General features: G+C 52.5%; 8 protein-coding genes across 8 annotated transcripts; 6 read left to right on the forward strand and 2 right to left on the reverse strand.

Moving 5' to 3' along the window:
- The first annotated feature begins 123 nt into the window (after positions 1 to 123).
- On the forward strand, positions 124 to 2601 carry BU26DRAFT_600722 (uncharacterized protein). Its single transcript, XM_033835193.1, has 2 exons — positions 124 to 1610; positions 1672 to 2601. The coding sequence occupies exons 1-2, from the start codon at positions 242 to 244 to the stop codon at positions 2238 to 2240; spliced, it is 1938 nt and encodes a 645-aa protein (XP_033690169.1). The 5' UTR covers positions 124 to 241; the 3' UTR covers positions 2241 to 2601.
- Positions 2602 to 3139: 538 nt separating this feature from the next.
- BU26DRAFT_388838 (uncharacterized protein) lies at positions 3140 to 3859 on the forward strand (the record flags this gene model as incomplete). The annotated part of the gene is made up of 1 exon (XM_033822674.1): positions 3140 to 3859. A coding segment is annotated over one exon (720 nt), but the record flags the coding sequence as incomplete, so codon positions are not given.
- Positions 3860 to 4590: 731 nt separating this feature from the next.
- Positions 4591 to 4983, reverse strand: BU26DRAFT_416889 (uncharacterized protein; the record flags this gene model as incomplete). Its single annotated transcript, XM_033823180.1, has 1 exon — positions 4591 to 4983. A coding segment is annotated over one exon (393 nt), but the record flags the coding sequence as incomplete, so codon positions are not given.
- Positions 4984 to 6976: 1993 nt separating this feature from the next.
- On the forward strand, positions 6977 to 7544 carry BU26DRAFT_537646 (uncharacterized protein; the record flags this gene model as incomplete). The annotated part of the gene is made up of 2 exons (XM_033831422.1): positions 6977 to 7269; positions 7335 to 7544. Exons 1-2 carry the CDS (start codon positions 6997 to 6999, stop codon positions 7542 to 7544), a joined length of 483 nt encoding a protein of 160 aa, XP_033690172.1. The 5' UTR covers positions 6977 to 6996.
- Positions 7545 to 8252: 708 nt separating this feature from the next.
- On the forward strand, positions 8253 to 9587 carry BU26DRAFT_559788 (uncharacterized protein; the record flags this gene model as incomplete). Its single annotated transcript, XM_033832745.1, has 5 exons — positions 8253 to 8447; positions 8503 to 8577; positions 8664 to 9055; positions 9111 to 9187; positions 9247 to 9587. The coding sequence occupies 5 exons, from the start codon at positions 8253 to 8255 to the stop codon at positions 9585 to 9587; spliced, it is 1080 nt and encodes a 359-aa protein (XP_033690173.1).
- Positions 9588 to 10991: 1404 nt separating this feature from the next.
- On the reverse strand, positions 10992 to 11759 carry BU26DRAFT_559789 (RraA-like protein; the record flags this gene model as incomplete). Its single annotated transcript, XM_033832746.1, has 3 exons — positions 10992 to 11438; positions 11486 to 11660; positions 11713 to 11759. The coding sequence occupies 3 exons, from the start codon at positions 11757 to 11759 to the stop codon at positions 10992 to 10994; spliced, it is 669 nt and encodes a 222-aa protein (XP_033690174.1).
- Positions 11760 to 11885: 126 nt separating this feature from the next.
- On the forward strand, positions 11886 to 13071 carry BU26DRAFT_151666 (putative D-3-phosphoglycerate dehydrogenase). The gene has a single exon (XM_033819995.1). It carries the CDS (start codon positions 12013 to 12015, stop codon positions 12973 to 12975), a length of 963 nt encoding a protein of 320 aa, XP_033690175.1. The 5' UTR covers positions 11886 to 12012; the 3' UTR covers positions 12976 to 13071.
- Positions 13072 to 14354, forward strand: BU26DRAFT_151665 (Malate/L-lactate dehydrogenase). Its single transcript, XM_033819994.1, has one exon. The coding sequence runs from the start codon at positions 13168 to 13170 to the stop codon at positions 14278 to 14280; it is 1113 nt and encodes a 370-aa protein (XP_033690176.1). The 5' UTR covers positions 13072 to 13167; the 3' UTR covers positions 14281 to 14354.
- Positions 14355 to 14387: the final 33 nt, after the last annotated feature.

The raw sequence follows: 14387 nt of genomic DNA on the forward strand, positions 1-14387 counted from the left end.
CGGAGCTAGCCGTTGTGGGCTAGCGCGTGTGGCGCTCTTGCCCACTCCAGGGCTTGGCCGGGTGCCAACAGGCAGCGGTGTCACGGGAGCAGGCCAGAAGGCCACCGGCCAGGCTGAGAGCCGCGCACCTTCACTCTCCCACTTCGCGAACAAACACGCCAACAACCCGCCCCCGACGTCACATCCAATCCTCGCCGGCTTGCAACACGCTTTTCATCTCACCGTCGCAGCCCTGGAGACGATGCAGGCGGCGCCCGGCAAGAAGAAGCCCTATCGCCCGCCGCGGCCCGACGCCAACACCTTCAGCACGCAGCACGAATTCCTGGAGAGCCTGACGCCCGTGCCGGCCGACTCGGTCGGCGAGAAGGACCGCAAGTGCGCGCACTGCTGGAAGCGCTTTGGAGAGGCCGATCCCGGCCTGGATAACGCCGAGGAGCCCGTCCGCTTCCGATGTGGCCACGTCTTCGGGGAAAGGTGCATGAAAGAGCTATTTTGCCCTCCAGAGGCCGTCAGAATCGACATGCTGCCGCTCTCCTTCGCGCCAGGCTCCCGAGGTGCGGAGCTCGGCCGCAGGCTGAGCGCGTACGTGGACCAATGCGGCGTAGACAAGGGCGCGCTTCTAATTGGCGGGAAGAGAGAAAAGGACTTCACGCGACTGCTCAACGAAGTCCAGAACGCAAACCGCGGCTACGAGATACTGGGGAAGGAGTGGTATCCGCGGGTCCATCAAGCCATGCACCCCAACCTCAACTTGCATGATGTCCACCTGCTGGAAAACGCGGTGATTTTCGACGTCGGCATCCCGGAGCCCAAAGGCAAGCCAACCTTCATCCCCGAGTATACGACGGCCGCAGTGGGCTACATACCCTCGATGCCCACGGAATGGACTGCTACCAGTACCGAAGACCTTCTGGCTCTGGCTGATGAGGCTCAGCATCTGTACGAGGCCGCTAAAAACGCCACTCCCGATAGCAGCAATGCCTCCTCCACGCCAGTATCGAGTATTAATAACAACGGCCTCCCTTCGTTCGCGAGCCTACTCGGGGCCCTTCACGGTGATGTTGACGTTCCAGACCACGATCCAAGCTTTGCAACAACGACATCTGAGCCGGTCTCACAACCAGACACACCAGGTAGCGCGAAGACGGTTGCAGAGATAACATCGGAACTGTTGGCAGAAGACCAAGCACTCATCGAGATGATGTCGACGCTAGAGGACCCGGCCTTGGCCATGGACTCGCCCGCGTATGTGGCATACCAGCAGATGATGGAGCACTACAGCGAAACAGCAACCGAAGGCTCGATCCCCAGCTCTGAAGATGGTCCTGAACCGATGGAAGGCGTGGAGCAGCCCTCAACCGACACTGCTGCTGAGCCATTGCAGGGGAAACTTCCGAGCATTCATGAAGCTTTGAGTTCTGCGGAGACCGGGGGCACTGCGCCGGGGGCATGGAAGGACAAGCTGCCCAAAGTTTCCAAGTTGGACAAGCTTGTATCATTGCAAAAGTCACAGGCAGACGCCAAGCAAGCGTTCAAAGCCGCCAAAAAGTCAGAAGCTTCTATAAAGGCATCCAAAGAGGCCTCTCAAAGGCGGGCCGCGAAAGCGAAAGGTACGTGCTATGCTTAGTTCTGTCACAGTTTCAGACAAGAATATCCGTTGACTAAATATAGCTGAGCGAGATGCTCGGAAGCAAGAGCTGATAGCAGTGTTGGCTCGTTCGCTCGCAAGAGTCTACGACGAGTACGAGCAACACCAGTTCGACAGCGCCCTAGCTGCTGGGCAACCGCCGCCGATCAAGAGGTTGAAGCTGGCCTCCCCTACTAGTACAATTACTCCGCCTCCTGTCACAGACGCGCCGATCCCGGGGCCTCTGCCGATGAACGTAATTCATTTGTCGGCAATGATGCACCGGCATGACGTGGACGCAAGGCACTATGAAGTTCCTCAGCCTTACACTCACGGCGGCGATCCTGAAGACGAGGACGATGACGAGACTATCAACGATGAGGCGCAGGGGCTCTCCGAAAAGACCATATTCCTCACTCGGACGACGTGTCGAAAGTGCTTCAAGCACACAGCAGGAGGACCAACGCGTTTCTTCTCCCTCCCGGAATACATCTGCTGGAAGAACACCAAGAGTGTACCCGATGGCTGCCCCATTTGCCACAAGGTCTTATTCAGAAAAGGCCTGGATTCTTTGGACCCGCACGGTGCAGCCATGGCGGTCGACCCCTACTGACAACTCGGGGGCTGTACAAGATTGATGTATGCATTTCTAGGTCTGCGATAGGATGCATGGCGTTTTGGAGCACTTCCGGCAGCATGAAGAGATGGTGCTTTTGACAGTATTTTAGCCTAGGATGGATGAGGGGCAGTCTAGAAACGGGGCTATTCATTAGGATCACAGCCTTTCCCTACACGCTTAACGCATGCTTTTCCAAAGGGGTCTCATCGAATGCAGCTCAAGTGTGAGGAGTTGTGTTCTACTGATTAGTGGGTTAGATTCGGCCGCACGGCTAGCAGCCCGCGTTATCAACAGCAGTCTATTGCCGCTGGCATTTCGTTACATTCAATTCAATTGCTCCGACTCCTCTATATGCTGAAGTGAAGGTCCCCGTTACTAACGCAGCGGATGGGCATGTGCCTATCGCACGACCCTGGATCTTTCACTCATTCGCCTGTTCCTTGTTGCCCGGACCCGGATCTGGCTTGCGAATCTCTCTCTTTCACCACGTCATGATCTTTATATCTGCTATCGACAAAAACTCTTCTCCATCTAAATCAGACTCCAACGACTCTCCGCGGCTCTCCATCATGACTACCCGAACACAACTCCAGCCCAATGACAATGCTGCTGCTATGTCGCACCCGTCGATAACGTCGTTCCCGCCTCAATCACTCGCCGGCGCTGCATTACCATACCTTGAAAGCACGCCGGGTGGCGCAAAATACAAGCCAACACCGTCCAAAACTGCAGGATTGAGTTCGTCGGGGGTAGCTCCGGGCCCGGGCGCCACGGCGACTGCGAAGCCGAACACAGGAACGCCACCTGCTACAGCACCAGCAGGGCCCGCCAAAGTAGAAGGCGACGAACGGTCACACGCAAGTCCTCCATTTATCGATCAGCGCTCTCTTCCACTGCCGTCCCTGCTCCGCTACGTCGACCATGACCTCATCCGCGACACTTCTCTCCATAACAAGCCACCTACGCCTGACGCCATGTGCCGGATCTGTGGCCACCAGCACAATCTTGCTCCCATTTCCACAACGTTCCTCCCTCTCACACCCTGCGGCTGCTGGATCCACTACCGCTGCTTCATATGGTGGGTGACACGCGTCACGGAGACAAGGGCCAGCTGTCCCATCTGTGGGATTAAGCTTGCCGAGTGGGACGGCATTGGGGCGCTCACGCTCGCCACGCGGACCGGCTTCGATATGCAGGACGTACAGTTCGCGCCTTACGCCTGCTACACGGATGTCGACACTCAATTCGTGGTGAACTCCGATAGCACCGAATACATATGCGAGTGCCAGCTTATCGAACAGCTCATCGGCAAGCACTTCTTCCATCAGCTCCACCTCGCGCAGCAGTCGCAGCCGCCCAAGTACACCGACAGGTCGCCGGACCTCACGCAATGCTACTACAATGTGCTCGACGAACTGGACAAGATGAGGCGGCCAAGGGCGAAGTGGCTGCGCTGGAACACGAGTTCGGGCTTCTTTCTCTTCGGAATGCTGGTCGCGATCAAGATGAGGAGATGGCTTGTGCAGGAACATGGGCGCATTGTGCAAACAGATGGGTGGAAGTACTTTATTGCTGGCTGGGATGTGCTGCAGGAGAAGTTGTTGGAAGAGGTGAGGGCGGAGTGGCCTCAGCCAAATGAGACGGCTAGAGCTCCGCCGCTGGCTCCGCCTCTAGTTCGTTAGTAAGAGATAATAGCAACCTAAGGCTTAAGTTTTAGTCTAACGGATTCCACCACCGAACACCCCAAACCACCGAACACCCCAAAAATGCCAAGCCCCCACCAAAAAGCCGCCATCTTATTCAGATTGCTCTGACTCGGAGCTGCTTGAGATAAATCTAGATAAGCTATCCGACTTATCTGTATCGTCTTCAACTACCTGGCACGTTCGCGCGTTGTGCCCTGGCTTACCGCAGCGTCCACAGCGTCGCTGAGCTGGCTAGCCGTCGCGTGCCACCACTTCACGCCGCTTCTTACCCTTATTCTAATCCGCAGTCTCCCTTTAAGCGACTAGCTGTAAGCTAGCTTTAATTACAAGAGTATCCCCTTCCTAAATCTGCTTTCTTTTACGTAAATTATACTCCTTTTTCTATAACGTACTTTATAAGCAAACCGCCTAACTACTTCTAATATTTTAGTAAAGCGTTTTTAAAAGACAGACTTCTCTATTCTTTTATATACTATATTCTAGTCTATAGTCTACTTGTAGTAATAAGGCTAAATTCCTATTATACTACTAAGCTATCTACTAAGAACTACTTCTAGATCTCTAGAGATATACTACCTAAACGAAATCTAACTAGAAGCTAAAAGGTATAAGCCTCTAGCGTTGAAAGTTAATAGAACCTAAAGTAGATTGATTCCCTTTCCTTGTAGTACTACCCTACCCTGGATGCTGTACCAATGTGTTAAAAAGATAAGGTCTAACGTAAACGTCTCCGCAGTCTGATCGGCCCACAGCAGGAACTTAGTGGATTCGAATTTACAATTCTGGGGAGGGTAAACTCGATGGTTCGTCCATGGTCGAACGCAAATGGTGCCATCGTCCGGAAGTAGTGTCCGCTCATCTCCTTCTACTTCGAGGACCTCTAGATGCTCCTCTTGGTAGGGATGGAAATGTAAAGGTGCTTTTCGGGAAGCGGCCGCTATGAGTTGAGGGTAGTTGTTGAAGAACGTAACCTCGAATGTCGATGCGTGTTGCGGGTGTTTTAGTACGCGCGTCACGACTGCTCCGTTTAACCTAATTTTTCTTAGGGCATGTATTGGAATTTTGGAAGGTATTTGTCTTACACAACGATCTCTTTCTTCTCATACGCAGCGGGCAGATGGAGCGATGGCGGATTCGGCATTTTGTTTACAGAGAAAGGCTCAGGACGCAAGACACGGAAGAGATGGAGTTGAACAAACTGAAGCCAACGCGATTTGATGCAAGAGCAGAAGAACAGTGTCCGCTTGAAGACACTGGAAATGTCTAAATAAATGAAAGCACCAGTCTAACATGAAGACTGGCCATGCGTTCTCAGCTCGGGAGCTTCGCATTTGGGTAAGTTAATAAGAACGGACCAGATGTTTCCAAGCCTGTATCACACAATAACATTGGTTCTTCTCGCTGTTCTTTGCCGGATGCATGCAGAAAGCTGCTCAGCTGATCTAGGCACAGATATAGGCATCGAGGGTTAAGGGGTATCATACTCGCTTCCAGATGCATACGGATGCCTTAGTCAATCTTGAAAGCTAGGCTTCGGACGAGGACGCGTAACAGTCAGGCCAGAAATAGAGTCGTGCGCAAAGCTCCAACCGCTACTTCCCAAGCCTGGAGGGTCGGGTAATCTCAAGCGACCTGCTGAATGCAATGAACATCGATAAGGTGCTTTTCGTATCATCTTCCAGCATCAGCCTTGGGACTTGGTCCGAGAACATCGGTCTGACAGAAATATCATCGACGATCACATCAGGTGCCAATAAACAAAAACAAGATACTCGATGGCAAACCCATGTAATGCGTCTTCGTGCGCAGACCCATGCCACAACGGCTTCGGCAGCAAACTGTGAGTTTTCCACGCGCCAGTAAGAAGGCGCTGCGCCTACCTAGGTAACACAAGGGGGTGAGACATCTCACAACTCAATATACTTGCAGTCATATTAGACAGACCATCCCTGGATGCATCTGCATGTTTTGTTCTAAGCTCGGTGTCCTGTATGCATGAACTGGACGAATAGCGCTCGGGAAAAGGGACTTTTGAGGCAGTACAATATTCGCGCTTCGTTTGCCTTTGGCACGTGCTGCAATGAGCTGGAATGTACCCTAGTTTCTTCCCAGGAACAGTCGGATAATTTAATTGCCCAGGTATGCAGTCATCAATTAGATGTCTGCCTTCTATGAATGCAAGTGCTCTCCAGTGGAAATCTAAGGCGGCCGAGTAGACCGCTGCAGGCGTACAATTCGGTAGATGAAGCGGCCGTGAGCATATTGCGGCACAGTCGTGAAGTCCGTTGATAAGTTGCGGCACGGGCATACCCGAACCGCCCCGTATTGCGGCACACCCATGCGCGCACTCGCTGACGCTGATCTTGGCTATCCTGCAGCGCAGCCCTCCCTTGTGCAGACGTCGACTAACTCCGCCTTGGCCTGCAAACCCCTCTAAATGTCACCTCCGACGATGCGATTTGCATGGTCAAGCGAAAGAAGAGTTGGGAAATGGGGCCAAAGAACGTGCATCGAGCCGTCCCGTTCCGTCCACATCTCCACGCCCCCTGCATACCGTTGCGTGCACTCACAGACCCCAATCGGAGCTTGCGCAATTCAGTTATCATCATGTTCGTAACCCTCAATGTGAGACACGGTCCGCATGTCTCGAAGCACTGACCAGTACTTAGCTTGTGCGACCCTCCCAAAAGTGCAGTGGAAGTTCTTTTCTCTTTCACTTAAACGCAAGAAGAAGACATAACACGGGCGTCCACGTCTGCTATCGGCACATCGGAGTAGCAAGAATCATTCGCTATGGGACCTGTTCGTCCTAAGACCGCGACCGCTGGTCAGGAGCCGATCGTAGTGTGAGCCGAGCTTCATGATTCTGTTCTCGTACTAACAATTGTAGCTTTGACGGGGCAATCAGTGTCCGACACCTGTTTCACTCGACTCGTCTTTTTAACCTTGAGGTCACCTTCGACGACCATCACCCACATATGCAGAAGCTTCGCGCGCAGGAACCTCCCCAGCATTTTCACTATCTGCAGGTGGAATATATTCAGATGCTTGAAGGAGAACTCTATGTTGACGTGGGAGACAAACGAATTCGGCTCACACCTTCTGATGGTGAGCTGGAGATTCCCGCTTGGCACAGAAATCGGGTAATTCCACTGCCCCCCTCCGAGGACCGCAAATACACAAAGTTTTTGCTCAGTGGACCCGGAACTGATGGACCGTACATGCTGGATGCGATATTCTATGAGAATTACTACAGATACATGGATCAAGCATTGTCCCCAGGCGGTGAGGGGATCAGCGTCGTCCAAGTGCTCTGCGCAAGTCTCCCCAAGCTGTGTGACGATGTGAAATTCGTCGTATATGAGCGCTGACAAGTGCATAGATGTTCGACCGTGGTGGCTCATGTCTCGCATTGCCGAAGTTCATACCATTCAGCATGACCCTATCCAAGGCAATGACCGTTGTCATCGGTCGCTGGTTGGGAGGTATTCTTGGCTATCAGCCATACTACAAGGAGTGGAGTACCGATTGGGAGACGGCGAAGCAGCGAATGAGTACATCAGTCGTTCAGAAACGCTTCGCGCGTGAATAGCAAGATCGTATTTCTTGCCACAGGTTGAGAGTGCATCACCATTTCCATGTCGTAAAGTTCAGGGACGTCGTACGGTAGATGGCATTCATACTTTCGAAACCTTAATATCACAACGGTTGGATCTTGGATCGTTTTTCACAGCAAGCCTTGCAATGAATGTAGTATGAATAATAGTGATGCCGGTAGGCTTCATTCCTAAGATGATTAGAGCTTTTGCACTAGAGTTCAGAACTTCCTGGTAGTTTATAGGGGGTTCCATTGATACGAAAACTCTGAAGAGTGTGCTGCACATTTCTTTCGCCAACCAAATTAATCCGAGCGGGTAATAGGTGATCTATCTGGAGTGTCAAGAAAGAAAAAACCCACTCTATAATTGTGTCATCCGGTTAAATGCAACCCCATGTGTTCTAAGACGTCCCCTGTTCATGCTCATGCGCTCTAGATCAATCATGCATGCTTTCCAGGATTCCGTACGCAGATATGTAGCGAGGGCAACCTTTGAAACTCTCGGACTCCGAAGAGATTTCTTACGTGTTGAGACTCGGATTGTTGCTCGCTACAATTCTATTTTCTTTTCCTCGAAGGGCTGGTATTCGAATTTTTATATGCTTGAACAAACACACAGTCTGCCGACACAGGGCAGCATCCAACTCCACATTCCACTCGTACGCCTTTTATCATCTGATTCGGACTCGCACATCCAACAACATGGCAACCGCCGGGACAGAACCTTTCTCACTACCACCACCTACCCAGCTCAACGATACACACAAAGTATGGGGCGTATTTGTCTTCATCACGATTTTCCTCGTAATCTCCACTTGCATTGCGCTTCTTCGCTTGCTCTTGCGCTGGAAATCCAGGAGCTTTGGATTGGATGACTGGGTCACTATACCGGCATTGGTAGAGTTCTAATGATCTCGATTGGGGTGCAGCATCGATTTCTGATGCATCGCAGGTGGCTTACATCGTGCACTCAATTATAGCAGCGTATGTTAATGCTAACGCTGGCCTTGGGAAACCGCTTTGGGAGGTAACCATGCCTGAGTTTGAGCTTTGGGGCAAGGCAAGAAACTCCAATACCCCGCTCTTTGATCGATGTCTGACTCTGGGTGGCAGGGACATATTGCGACATGTTTTCTGTACCCCATCACCTCCGGCTTGATTCGAATCTCCATCCTGCTACTTTACGACCGCGTTTTCTCGAAAGCAAGCCGATCCATGAAGATCATAATTCGCGCCTCGATTGCGTTTGTTGGGTGTTACATCGCAGGCGTCGTGATCTACACTGGCTTCCTGTGCAAACCTTTGCACAAATTCTGGAAGCCTTTTGAGAGAGCTCAATACTGCGGTAGTAATCTCTCGTACTGGATATACACAGCAGTAGTATACGGTGTCAGTCTTTTTCAAGACATCGTGCTACTTTTGCTTCCCGTCGTTCGAGTGATGGGTCTGCAGATGTCCCTGAGGAAGCGTGTAGCTGTCATACTTGTATTTGCCCTGGGCTCGTCGTAAGTTCTCTATGACAGATTCAATCCTATCACAGGGGCTCTAACATTGTTTCAGGGCTTGTGTAGCTGCTGCCTACAAGCTTGTCATGCTAGGACTACAGTGGGGAAGAACAGGGCACATTGATCCACGCTGTAAGTATTCCATTCAACAATTGCCCGCATATCGGACAGAATTGATTTAGCGCTCCTAGGGCTCAATATGCAAGCTAGCCGTGTAATACCACCTCAGTTTGATCAATACGGGTATACCATGTGGATTCCTACGCAAGCGGAACTCTCAGCCGCCGTCATTGGATCTTCATTGGTTCCGTTGAAGGCTCAGGTCTGGGCCGTCGCGCAGAAGATCTTGTCGGCAATGGGCTATACTTGGGGCTCAGGCTTTGGCAGTGGCGTCAGCAAAGGCGATAATTATGCCTCTCTGGATCGAAAAGGGCCAGTAAAAAAGGACACATACAAAAAGGTGAGTGAGGATTCCAGGATTGCCATCACTATGGACATTGAGCTTGCTTCCCATGAGACTTTCAGGCTTTAGTAAGGGCCTGTCTTGATATGTCTCCTGTCGCTTTTGGGGACTCCTCTCAACGTCTCTGTTAGTTTTACTAGTAGGGTAGTGAAGAATCATCATCTCCTAGGCAGAAATGTTTCCTTATTCTGATTTGAGTTCTTACATATCATTCGGCACAACACACAAGAGACTTCGAGCTCGCCTATGAGAAATGTACGCTATCTTTCGATCTGGTTCGCTCCTAAGGCTGGCTGAAGTGCTCTGCTTGGCGTTGGTCATCCCCCAAGGCTAGCGAAACTTCTAAGGTTAGAAGGCAACAAGGGGGACTGCCTGGCCAGGATACCATACAGTTGCAGAAATCTGGGGGTTAGAGAAGAATGAAAGGGAAGCATAGCTCATTACACGTTTTTCTACAATTTTTTCTTCAATCGTAGCCGTGGCTTCAGGCACGACAAGATCTTACGAGCCGTCTCTACTATGACTATGTTCAGTAACTTTTTTTTGGTGTTGTTAACTTCGCAGAGAATAAACTTCAACGAAGCCTTGAGTCGCAGGTGAGAGCCCGAAATGATGTAAGCTGACGTGTAGCGGGGAAGGTTCCAACCTTGAAATGCATGCATGCTACATGTTTCCAGTGGAGTCCCTTTAAGTGGTATCAAAAGTCCGAAGCGGTGGGGTGCCTGCGTGGCCCGTATTCTCTCATCGGCAACATGACCACACGCCGCAACAAGGCATCAACTCGCCTTTGGGGTTGACCCCTGCTCCAATAGCTCAAGGGGTGTCAGATGCAAAGTGACCATCCCGTGGCGCAGTGCAAGTTACGGTATTCAACTAAATAAATCCTTCGAGGATTCATGACAGGCTATACCCTTCTTGCTGTTGGGAGCTCATTCATATTCTTGGCGTTTATGATAGCGAAGGTGGATTTGGAGAAGCCGAAGACTATAGGGTGGTGGTTTAGCAATGGATTTTGGTACACAGCTGGAGCGATCGGTGGAGGATTGATGTTGGAGTACCTCTGTGTATTGGACATGCTTTGGTGAGAAAAGGGTTAGGAGGGGACTTCGATTAATTCGCCGTCCATTTGAGGGTGTTTCCTGGTGCACTCTTCTCATAGCTCTGTTTGTCTTATACTATTTCCCCGCGTTTTGTAGCCTGTTAAACACCTCTTAGCCCCGATTAATTTGGGTAAATTGTTTTTCTTGTATGCTTAGTGACCCTGCTTGCAATGAATGATTGTGCACGAGAGGAGGGAGGGGTCAATGTTGCTGGTCGCGCCCCCTAGCTCTTAGCGGGCTTAGCTATGCTAGAAATTTTTTTTTTCGCGTATATGCAGGAACGCGTAGTCCGAATAACTTCACCCTATTTCATTCGGGCGCCTGCTATAGACGATACGCGATGCTCGACTCCCAGTCTCCAGCCACAGAGCGCCTACCGGAACCTCTTGCTGGCTTCCGCGAACGACATACCCTTTGAAATTTCAGCGCGCACCTTGCCATCCGCCTCAACTCGCTTTCTCATCAGCTCCAAGGCTTTTCCAGCCAAGTCTCGCGGTAGTAAAACGACCCCGTTTAAGTCGCCCATGAGGTAGTCACCCGGCCGAATCTCTATATTCTGATGCATGGACTGCAGTTTGACCGGCACATTCACAGCTGCGACTTTGACCGACTCATACGGCGGCGCCGTCCCAATATCTCGCGCGAAGATCGGAAAGTTCAGGCCTCGCTGCTCCTCCAGGTCGCGAAAGCGGCCATCGATTATGGAGCCTGCGGCGCCGAGGTAGTGGGCTCGAGCCGACATCAAGCCGCCATACACGGCATTGGGAACATCTCGTGGAGATGAGACGAAAACGACCGAGCCGGACGGAACATGGTCAATCTGGCAACAGATGAGCCATACAAAAGATGTTGGGGTTTTGCTCTTACGTAGTGAGTCGAATGCTTGGGCGCAGGATCGCTGAGTGGCACATACTGGACAGTATATGCTGGACCCGCTATCTTGGTGGAGCCGGACTGCCGCTCAGGGGACCACATGGTTAGACCGGAGAGAAAGCCGCCATTGGGATATTTCAGCGAGCAAAGCGCATCAGATATGTCGCATCTGCGGCGCTCTTGTAAGTCTTGCGGGAGAGAAAAGGCCCGGGGTGGCTTACGTTGTGAATTTCTTGAGCTGGCCGACAATGTCCCGTTCGTCTGTCATCTCGCAGAATGGCACATTTAGTGGAATGCGTTCTGGATGCTTCACACGCCTTCCGCCTGGCGGAGGGGGCTTTCAAGATACAAAGGCGGGGTAGCTCTTGTCTGTGTTGGTGTGCCGATCTTCGGGCCTCCTCGCCGGAAACTGGCCGCGGCCATTGCCCGGGGGGAAGAAATCACGAAAGACGGCAGTAAGCGCATATAGGGAGGCGGGGACACGGTAATGCTTTCCTGCGCCGTTGCTTTCGCTCTCAAAAATGCAGGGAAAACCCAAGGTCTACGTCCTGGACCCATATCACGCTGATGCTATAGCACTCTTGCAGTCATTCGGAGACATACATGTCGTTCTTCCGACCGACCCGCGGAAATCGGACTGGTACAGCGATGCCGATGGACTTCTGTTACGTTCCGAGACACGTCTCGGCGAAGCCGACTTCAAAGAAGCGAGAAAGCTGCGCGTCATCGTAAAGCAGGGCGCAGGCGTCGACAACATCGATCTTGAGGCGGCGAAGGCCGCTGGAGTCGCTGTCCACAATACTCCGGCGTTGAATAGCGAGGCCGTTGCAGAGCTGTGCCTCGCGCTTACTTTGAGTCTGAGTCGCCGAGTCTGCGAGATCGATCGGAGGATAAGGAGAGGAGAGAAAGTCGTTCGCAGCCAGACATTAGGGCTCAGCCTGTTCCAAAAGACCATCGGCATCATCGGGATGGGGAACATTGGACGGGAGTCAGCTCGGAAGTGGAAACGAGCGTTTGACGCCAAGATTATCGGATACGATCCTGTCGTGCTCGAAGATGCCTGGGCTGATATCGAACACACGCGGGTCAAGAACGTCGACCAGTTGCTGCGGGAAGCCGACGTGGTGTCGCTGCATGTACCATTACTCCCGACGACGAGAGGGATGATCGGGACTAGAGAGCTGGGCCTCATGAAGAAGCAGGCGATCTTGATCAATGCGGCGCGCGGTGGGTTGGTGGATGAGAAAGCATTGCTCGTGGTGCTGAAGCAAGGTCGGATATGGGGAGCTGTGCTGGACGCGATGGAAGTGGAGCCACCGACCAAAGAATCATGTGGGGAATTTCTTGAATTGGACAATGTCATCGTTACGCCGCACATCGGAGCATCAACGATAGAAAACCAGAGCAACAGTGGCAGCGCGGCGGTGAGAATATTGAGGGGAGTACTGAGAGGGGACGCTGGGGTAGTTGGAAAGCTGGTGTAGAGAGCATAGAATTGTCAAACCAATGAACGGCCGTGATGCATTGGGGCGTCGGCCGGTTTCCGCGGCCAACCGCCGTGCAGCAAGATCTGAAGACCTTAAATAGTGCAAGGTCACACGTTGGCAGTAAATGCGTTTGATATCGCATCAGGACCGACGTCTTCATTCTTGCGACTGCATTCGTGATTTCCCAGAATGGCGGACTCGGAAGGGAAGCTTTGCATTACATCAGCATCGGCGCATGTCTTCATTACCTCGGTGCTTGCGAAATTCAATGTGCCGAAGGATCGGGCGGAAACAATGGCGGACGCGCTCGTCCAAGCCGACCTGCGCGGTGTCGATACGCACGGGATCAATAGGCTGTCGGGATATATCGATCGGGTGCGGACCGGAGTCCTGGACCCCAGTCCCGACCTGGCCTTCGTCATGAAAACGCCGGTCATCGCTCACCTGGACGCTAAGAACACTTTTGGGATGGTTGCTGCTTCCCTCGCAATCGACAAAGCCTCTGCGATTGCAGACACATACGGAATCGGCCTGGTCGCGGTGAAGCACAGTAATCACTACGGTATGGCAGCTACCTACCTCCTGCGAGCGATGAAGCGAGGCTTTGCGGCAATAGCCTTCACGAACGCAGCGCGAAGCATGCCCGCCTGGGGATCGAAGGAGCCTTTGCTGGGTACGAGTCCATTCGCTGTGGGGGTCCCGGGCGGGGAGATGGGCGACTTCGTGCTGGACATGAGTCCCAGTGTCGCAGCGCGAGGAAAGATTCGGAAGGCAGCCAGGCGTGGAGAGAAGATTCCGGAAGGTTATGCGCTGGATGCTGAGGGAAAGCCTACTACGGATCCGGAAGCGGCGCTTGAAGGAACGGTGCTTCCCATCGGAGGCCCGAAAGGGAGCGGCCTGGCCATGATGATGGACATCTTCGGTGGAGTGATAAGCGGTGCCGCGTTTGCAGGAGGCGTAAATGACCAATACAAGAACCTAAAGGAACCGCAGAACGTTGGCCACTGGTTCATTGTCTTCAGGCCCGATGTCTTCCTAGCGGGCGGCGCCGAGGAATTGAGGGCGCGGATGGATACGCTGATGCGTACGGTTCGGCAATCGGAGAAGGCAGCAGGCGTTGATCGGATATGGACGAGCGGAGAGATTGAGGCGAACATGCAAATGCAGCGGGAAGCGGAGGGTATACCCTTCACGAGGGGCGAGGTGGAGGCGTTGCACGCGTTGGCGGACGGAATTGGGGTGAATGCGCGGCTGGAGACAATACCTAGGTATCACGAGGCCCGATGTACCCGGGGCGTGTAGCAGTGCGATAATTACTGTTCATCAATAGCGCGGTCTTCGTATGGCGTCGCGAGAAAAAGGCGATGAAGCGCTGGTGTTGAGGTTCCGTGATTCGAGTCATGACGAAA

This window comes from Trematosphaeria pertusa, assembly GCF_010094035.1.
Source record: "Trematosphaeria pertusa strain CBS 122368 unplaced genomic scaffold BU26scaffold_2, whole genome shotgun sequence".
Lineage (NCBI taxonomy): Eukaryota > Fungi > Ascomycota > Dothideomycetes > Pleosporales > Trematosphaeriaceae > Trematosphaeria > Trematosphaeria pertusa.

Coding starts and splice junctions, on each gene's coding strand:
- BU26DRAFT_600722 (XM_033835193.1), top strand. CDS start 242: ATGCAGGCGGCGCCCGGCAAGAAGAAGCCCTATCGCCCGCCGCGGCCC. Junction 1,611..1,671: donor GCGGGCCGCGAAAGCGAAAG/GTACGTGCTATG, acceptor GACTAAATATAG/CTGAGCGAGATGCTCGGAAG.
- BU26DRAFT_151666 (XM_033819995.1), top strand. CDS start 12,013: ATGCAGGGAAAACCCAAGGTCTACGTCCTGGACCCATATCACGCTGAT.
- BU26DRAFT_151665 (XM_033819994.1), top strand. CDS start 13,168: ATGGCGGACTCGGAAGGGAAGCTTTGCATTACATCAGCATCGGCGCAT.